The sequence below is a fragment of the Anguilla rostrata genome, chromosome 4 (genome assembly GCF_018555375.3).
Source record: "Anguilla rostrata isolate EN2019 chromosome 4, ASM1855537v3, whole genome shotgun sequence".
Lineage (NCBI taxonomy): Eukaryota > Metazoa > Chordata > Actinopteri > Anguilliformes > Anguillidae > Anguilla > Anguilla rostrata.
The window spans coordinates 23868725-23877511 of record NC_057936.1 but is presented as its reverse complement, the minus strand read 5'-3'; the positions used below and the strand labels follow the sequence as shown (position 1 = coordinate 23877511).

The 8787-nt window shown below is 35.0% G+C and overlaps 1 protein-coding gene across 1 annotated transcript; it reads right to left on the bottom strand.

Moving 5' to 3' along the window:
• Positions 1 to 2070: 2070 nt before the first annotated feature.
• ccl25b (chemokine (C-C motif) ligand 25b) lies at positions 2071 to 7866 on the bottom strand. The gene is made up of 5 exons (XM_064331600.1): positions 7706 to 7866; positions 7018 to 7101; positions 5879 to 5996; positions 3413 to 3500; positions 2071 to 3299 (listed from the first exon to the last, which is right to left on the bottom strand). Exons 2-5 carry the CDS (start codon positions 7073 to 7075, stop codon positions 3294 to 3296), a joined length of 270 nt encoding a protein of 89 aa, XP_064187670.1. The 5' UTR covers positions 7076 to 7101; positions 7706 to 7866; the 3' UTR covers positions 2071 to 3293.
• Between the last annotated feature and the right edge of the window lie 921 nt (positions 7867 to 8787).

The following is an 8787-nucleotide window of genomic DNA, read 5'->3' as shown; positions in this document are numbered from 1 at the left end:
CTAGCTCCAAAGTCAATCTTTTTGAATGGTTTATTGACTTTTATTGGTAATCAACTGACTGGTTTTCATCGTTTTTAATTTGAATTAATCATTTGCATGCAGCTGTATGCTTTGTTTTTACATCGGTTCAGTGACCGTTAAAACCACACCCCCGAATACAGAGAACAGTCAACAGCCACTTTAAAAAAGAGACAAAATGTTATGACATAGTACATTGCTCGATTGTGTTTATAAGCAAAGGCCTCTGCTTTTTTACATTGAAATAACGCAACAGTAAGAATGTTGAAACAGAAACCAGATTAGAAGTATTCTTAATTAATTTACCTTTCTATGTATTTTTAGTTAATTCATTTTCACAGAGGACATTCTGGTTAACCTGAGGAGGGAAAAAAAAAAATATATTTTTGAGGTGGTGGATTTCTCTTTTAAGTGAAGGAAGGATGGAAATGTGGAGGCTTTGAGAAAGGGAGAAATGAAATTGTTGAAATTTTGATTGAATATGTAGGATATATATATATATAGTATTTTCTTTCGTTCTTTCTTTAAACTGTCAAATTTGTTTTATTTCACACTTTTTTATCTTAGTTTTAGTTTGCAATAATAACTTTGTGTAATGGGTACTGAATGCGACATAAAATGCTATTATTTTATAGTCCATTTTTCACTCAGTTTTTAAACTAAAATAGGCTAAAACTAAAATAAAATTCTCAAATTTAAGGAAAAAAACTATGACTCTCTATTGTCTATTCTGTTTTTAACTGTTGAACAGATCACAAACACTCCTCTGGATAATAGGCATAGACGTTTCAAAGACTACCATGAAGAAAAACCTATGCCAGCATAACCTCAGATGGTTCACCGCAAGATGCAAACTAATGATAAGCCTCAAGAAGAGAACAGGCAAGTTAGAGTTTGCTAATAATAATTTTAAAAAAGAAAAAAGTACTCTTAATCATACAATATGTATTTCATCTGACACGCACAATCTTTTTCATTTGGATTAGAAAGGTGTTTTGAAAACACTATCCTCTGTGCCATTCAGCTATGCATGGTCTGGTTCATATGCATTCAAGCATATCTTGAAGGAGAAAAGAAAACAGGAACTTCATTTAGCTGTCAAAATTACATGGGGATTATCTTAAATCGTGAACCTTTCTTCATGTTGCTGCCTGATTCTACTGCAAATTCCTTCTTCACTAACCCATAGTGCCAATACGACTCATTGGACAAATCTAAGCGTGTGTCTGTTTTCTATATAATCACATTAAAAGGGTGACCTGCAAAAAATTCCCTCTTTTTTTTCTTCTCCGAATTTGAATCTTCTCCATATTTTACTTCAGTATTCCAGGGTGGAATGAACAGTTTGGTTATAGATCATGAATTCTGTGTATAAAATGGAAACGCCAGATGCCTACAAAATATCTCAAAAGTCTCCTTACTGCATGTTTTATTTATGGCACATTAGCGATATACTCAACAATAGACAGGGTGGCTGTGTATTATCCCAGTTTGGATGTAACTGAAATTCTGTATCCACATCTGGAGTCTGGAACTTGTTAAAGTCACATGGAAAACAAAGTTTGGTTCTGTGAAACTGAATATGTTCTGCATCCCAGCAAGACGTATCCTTCTCTCACATACCCAACACATCATGCATTATTTAGCAATGTTATAGCTGGAGCAGACCAGTCAGACAGGTCTCAGTTTGATCCTCTTGTGCTACACTTACAGGCTCAGGAAAATGACTGAAGTTGAAACATAATCTTCCCAAACATGTTCAAGCGCTCTCTGACACATGTCACCCAGGAACTGAAAATGGTTACGAAAAATGAATATTTTCTTTTCCTGTAGTACTCTTGTTACAAAACCACAAATAAAACAGTATGTGCATGAACATGTGCAAGGGTGTGATCAGATGTAAGCTGTTCTTTCTCTTCAGACGTGTGTCATCACCACTAAGAATACTGTGCCTTGAAGATCGTTATTATTCGCACGCTGAGACATAAAGCATATCTTTGGCGTTACATATACCATTGTGTTATGTGAAGTAATGTTCAGATGAAACAAATACAGCTTTCATTTGTCATGCTTTTATTGAATGAAGAGTGAAAGGGAATGGGTTCACATTTACATTTAGATTTTAATCCATGAAAATATGACAATAATGAACATTGCTTGAAGCTGAATGTTTTTTATTCTCAGTAAACTGGTGGATACACAGTAAAACATTTGTAAAATCTCATAATGTGATGAACAATCCTATCAGAAAAAGCACAAAGACTAAACTTCAACCAGAATCATTGCAGAACTGTAAAGTAGTGGCTCAATAGTTGCAGGCACATTTAAATGGCATTCACATTCAGACTTAATCTGTAAGAAAATAAAAACAATAGGGTTGAAAATATCATTTGTTTTTTGCTCTCAGTATGTTCACAATAACACCAACAGCACTGTCCCAAAAGCAAACCAAATGTTTTTTTTGAATACTAAAAAAATAAACACTGAAAGCTAAAAAAGTCACATTCTCTATCATATAACAAAATATTCACACTACTTGAATTCAGAACAATGAATATCATTTATATCGAGTCAAATGTATTTTATGCCCGATCTTGAAGCATACAGTAACACTATGGTCCCAACCAATACAAACTCACAGTTATTATAATTGCAGAAATAGTCATTACTTGTATGAATCATAATGAAAGTATTTAACCATCAAATGTTTTGTACATTATGCATAGCAAAGATATGACCACTTATACTGCCCTGGCACACAAGATTCTAACAAGGATGCTCTTTATATGCTGACATCCTGTAATTACTGTGCATTCATTTCTACTTTGTTGCTTTGGAAGAGCTGAATTTGGCGAATTGTATAATATGCCTATATACATAATAAGTGAATTACTGCACATTCAATAACATTTCTCTTATCTCAGACATCGGTGTACCTACAGTTGGTACTATTTAGCTTACAGTAACTCACATTTCATATACTGTAACTGGGTTATGTTTACTTCCAAAAGAATAATTCATCCTTTTCTCACCCATTTTTAAGTGTGTGTTTGTGTGTGTGTGTGTGTGTGTGTGTGTGTGTGTGTGTGTGTGTGTGTGTGTGTGTGTGTTTTTGTGTGTGTGTTTGATCATCCCATGGGTTTACAATGGAAGCATGCTAATTATGCACAGAACGATTTGTCTCACAGAAGAGCTCCACACACCAGGAATTAATGAGCAGAAAGGTTTTCCAGTAAGGCTTTCCAGCCTATCTTTGGTCGACCGTTTCTCTGTAATTAAGCCTGTAGAGAAAGACAATTGAGAAATTACATTTGAGATACGTTTAGGTAATGTTTGTGACAGCACGGTCTTAATGAATTTACTTATAAATTATCTAGAAGAAATAAACAAGCACCTTTCTTTCATCAATGTTCTTCTTCAGTTTCTGTACCCACTTACGGTTGGGGTTAGCGCAGAAGGTCCTCCCCCCCTTCATTGTGAACCTGTAGAACATGTTTGGTCAGAGAAGACTTTTTAGCACATTTGGCGACCTAATCGGCAATGCATCTGTGTACTGTGTGTGAAAATGTGTAATATGTCTATTCAGTCTAGGTTCCCTGAACATGGGCCTGTCATACAGATAAAGCATGATCACTCAATCCGTTAATAACAGGCAGTAGGGCTCTATTTTATGGATACATGTTACAAATTTGAAATAGTAGAGCAGATCAAAAAAAGGTGTGAATACATTTTAATGGTGTAATGGCTATGGTGCTAAGCACAAATATGACTAGGAGGACATCTGTAATAAGCTGAATGAGTGGCAACAAATAGGACACTTGCCATATTTATATACGTGGCTGCATCATGTAAGCTCATTTTCAACCATTGGGCATCTTTGGTGTTTTTGGGTGCATTGCTCTGACATTTAAATTATACCCTAATATACTTTTTTTTTCATAAACCATCTGACCTGTTCACATTTCTGAAAATAGCATTCCACATATTTATTTAAATAATGCAACACACCACAGCCAATGCAGTAAATGAAGCATGCTGTTATTCATCACTAACACCTTTAATAATAACAATTTAGATTAATGAGGATTATTGTTATTCTTACAGTAACATCAAAGTTTAGGCATTTAGCAGTCACTCACATTCCTTGCATTCATTGCACATCCAATCCAATTACTGAACTCAACTGAAAGTTTATTTTATGTATTTATGTATTATGTGAAGTATAATTCATGAATAGGCCATCTCAAAAAGCAATGGACTTGTGAGATATTTAGATTTCAATTATTTAGAATTGATTTGAATGATGTATAATGCTCATTTGTCCAGAACAGAATTGTTACACTTTATAGAAAACATAAACAGAATCAAATAGGGCACACACACATAATAGCATGATTAGCAATCAAACAACTTTTGTGTCTTTAGAAAATGAATTTCCCTTATTGAAAGATCAGCCATTCAATCATGTCAATGCAGACCGGTAATCATGATACCCATCATGGTATATAGCAGTATACAGCCAGTATCACACTCTGGAGAGGCTTTCCCAGTTCATTTAAAACCCCAACAAAATGTCTTTTGAATGTAATATGCAAGCAGTGGTAAACATATAATACAGAAACTGGGTATAACAAGTAGAGCAGTTTGGAAAGTCTTGAGAAGAAAGAATCCACTGGTGGACTCAGAAATAAACACCATACAACAAGAAACAAGAAACAAGAAAGACAACTGCAGACAGACAAATCCTAAGGGCTGTGAAACAAGGCCCTAAAACAAAGGTCAGTGACATCACCGGCAGTCTCCAGAGGGCAGGGGTGAAATATCATAAGTCACTATACACAGAAGACTTTGAGAGCAGAATTATAGAGGCTACACTGCAAGATGCAAACCTCTCATTAGCAGCAAGAATTGAAAAGCCAGATAAAAATTTGTCAAAAAAATGCAGGGATTAGCTTTATTGTTTTTATTTACTTTTATGTTAATCCATTAACTTTCGCACAGCTGAAAATGGGGAACTTAACACAAAAACAGCTGTTTCTGTAAAATGGCTAAACATATAGACATGTAAATATCATGAAATAAAAACGGATTGTCTGTACTTTTTTCTCATATTCATATTTTTTTTTTATCTCAAATCCAATTGCCGTAAGTATATAGCAAAAATTCCACTCTACTTTCCCATACTTTTGGAGGGCACTGCATCATCATCAAGTACTTATTTTGCTATGATGGTTTTATATATGATATTGTTACAATAATAGTATTGTGTTTCCTTATGTTGGATTGTACAAACCATTTAAAGATTTGCATCTTGCATTTGTGACAGTCTGCACCTCCAAACAATTAAGTGCATTTCATGCACCCACTAAAAATAAGGATGAAAGCAATATGATGCTCTCAATTAGAATATGATAACTCTGGGATTGTATACATATTTGTCTATTACTTGGGCATATACTTAAATTCAGATTTTTATTCATGCAACCAGTTCAGAAATCACCTAAATTAATTCATCGTATTCGTAATATGAAAATTTTGCACTTGCATTAAATGTGAGTTGAAGACAAATCCAGTGAAAGGTTTTGAGTGTGCTTTTAATTTGACCTCTGTTTCACATCTATGTTATAGTGGACTTTGTGCCAGCTGTGATGTATTGTACATTGTACAATGTCATTTTAGCCTTGTAAATTGTGCTGGTTGTAAGGGTCTGTCAAAGTAATGAGAAAATAAATTCATAAATAATAATATATAAATGCACTCAATGCGTTTCCAGTGCATCACCTGTGTTGTAATGTATGTGATTCCAGTGCATCACCTGTGTTGTAATGTGTATGATGGGAAACTGTTCCTTTTCACTCACACAATGGCAGGTAGGTTGCATCCTCCATCAGTTTCCTGCACCCGGTAGTGTACCACCCTCTTTATTGTAGACTGTTTCACTCGATCAACACGCTTCAGACAGCAGTTCTCATAAGTTCCTAACATACAGCGGGAGAGCAACATTAATTACACAAGCTATAAAACTGTAACAGTGGCTTCAAATAATGTCTACCATGATCTAAGTGCAGATTAGATGACCATAATAATGCAGATCCAGTGGAATACAATATATTACAATGCAATACAATACAATACAATGCAATGCAATACAATATAATACAATACATGTTCTGGATGTTATGGGGTTTAGAAGATCAGAAACACACTTTTAGTGAGATCTTGAAGTCAAGTCATTGAACCTGAATTTGTTGTTTACATCAGATCTAAACACTGGGCACTGTGGTTCCAGTGCCTGCTCAGAGGGAAGGGTGGTTTTGAATGCATTACAGACTGAACAACATGGGCTGAGCCAGGTCACTTAGCAGGGAATTATAGTGATTAAGATGTAAATAAAATAAAATGAAATAAAATTTGTTTAATCTTTTAAAAAACATAAACAAGGGTGGAGAATGACCTGTGGTCCAGACATCAGCCTGAACCTTGGTGAGGATTCTTTGTACCTTTTTTCATTTTTGAATGGAAGTTGTATAACAGTAATATTGTTGATTGACATAGCATTTCTACACATGGACTGCTTTAATCATATGTCAAAATTAGGACATATGTCAACTTTCTAATTTAATTTGAAAATTCTCCCACCCACAAATATCATAGTAAATGTCTACAAATATACAGTAAATCTTGGCATTTACAAATATCATAACAAATATTCTGAATGCCAGTGTGTTTAAAAGCCTTACATTGTATACTTTACAACAGCCTAAAAACACACTCTAAACACTCATATATATTATACAGCCTGACATATCTTGATTTTGAAATCCACAAGGAGCTATGTTATATTTATACTACTTTTGAAAGGGTTTCATGAAAATTAAGTGTGCCACAGAATAATAAGATCTCACAGTATACATATCCTGTGACAAATTTTTTTAATGACTGGTAATGTTCATGGCTGCCATACCTTACAGGCATTTCACCCCAGGAGTAGGTGCCTACCTTGTGCCAGGCTGAGGTACAAACAAGCCAGAAGCAAGAACAAGACACCGAACCTCATGACTCTGTCAGCTGGTTTGGGATCAACTGCAAACAAAAACGTACAGTGCAGAATGTTGTATCATTTGAATATTTCTTCTGTGGACCATATCTTGTCATCAAATGGAATTATTCCCCCCTTATTTATTTCTATCTATTTTCTCTAAGACTGTGTGACAGTGACCCTGAGAGGAAAATCTTGTGAAACCTCTTTTTGGGAATACAGCAGCTGTAGACGGCTGAACATGAAGTAGATGTGTCTCTGCCTATCGTAAATTGCGACGCTGAGTTAGCAAACGCTGCACAATCTAAATAGTACAATGCACGCTTCTCTCCGCACATGCAAAGTGCATTTCTCAGCCCACAAAATAATTTTTAAAACTGTATTTTAATTTTCTTATAAACATTAAACTTACAAATAATGGAGGATAGACATTCTGCTTTTATACATTATATCGTATCTATGCTATATGAGGAATTAAGAGGATTATAATATTGCAATAAAAACAAATGTGATTACACACATGCATGTGAACACATATGCAAATACAAATAAACACAAATTGAACACAATGTTTGCAATCTTCTGAAAACAACTCAATTCAAGTAACAGTATGTGTACTGCATTAACACAAAAGGCATTAACACTTACAAAATACTGTAGAAAAAATGACTCAAGTTGCTCTTGGGTGCTTGCAGCAATTTCCTTGGTCTCCTCTGTCTTAACAATACTCCAAACTCTTATATAATGTTCATGCGACATTCCTATTCTTCCAGTAGTCTTGTAACTTGAACTCTCCACACCCACGTGGGTGAGCAAGCGCACACACACACACACACACTCACACATACATACACACACACGCACATGCACACACACACATACACACACACACACACTTACACACATACATACATACATACACACACTCACACAAATGGAAAGAGAAAAAAGAAAGAAAGAAAGAAGAAAGAAAGAAAGAAAGAAAGAACGTTAGCCAAAGTATTGGGCTCTGTTTCGTGTCTGAAGTTGTATCTGTTCACAATCAGTCAGAACTTAAGTTACACAGAGGTTAGTACTTACGTAATGTTTGTAATGATGGACACTCTGGCTATTGTGGTAATTCCTTTCGCAAGCCATGAAAAGTGCTCTTGAGTCTGCATAGGTATGAGGTATACCCCACTAACCTTTTGTCAATGTAGTTATTGAAATTGTTTTAATCCACACATATTTTCCCTATATTGGCTGAAAAAGATAGCACAATCCATTCTAATTATATTTTAACCAAATAAAACGAAAAATGTACTCCCCTTGTATGTAAGACCTTTTATTTTGCTGTAATGCCATTCTGATTTATGTTGTGTGAAAGGCAGCTGTTCTTGTTACCCATTTCTTTTACGTTCAGTTTCTAACACATTAAAATCTGTAGTGAATGCATGTTACACCCTTTAACAGCTTTACTCTAGGCTGACTAAAGGTAGCTCGTCACCTTATCAGGTCTCAGAAATGCTTTGCTGTTGAATGTCTCCTACCTCCTTACAGGGTAGTAGTTAAAGTACGGAATTACAGCAATTACGAAAGCAACCGCTTTCATTTGAATAATTATTTTTCTATAGATAACGAATCCCACACAATTTCAGATGGCTCAATGCCATTGATTATGAATATTCCTAATAATGAAACTACAATGCTGAGGTAAGAACCTTCTGAACTTTTACTCTAACTATAGCCGC

Bases quoted from the DNA above. Each gene is read 5' to 3' on its own strand.
- ccl25b (XM_064331600.1), bottom strand. From the start codon at position 7,075: ATGAGGTTCGGTGTCTTGTTCTTGCTTCTGGCTTGTTTGTACCTCAGC. The intron at 5,997-7,017 runs GTAGGCACCTAC...GCTGTATGTTAG, and splicing joins GTACCTCAGCCTGGCACAAG to GAACTTATGAGAACTGCTGT. The intron at 3,501-5,878 runs GTGAGTGAAAAG...CATGTTCTACAG, and splicing joins TGCAACCTACCTGCCATTGT to GTTCACAATGAAGGGGGGGA.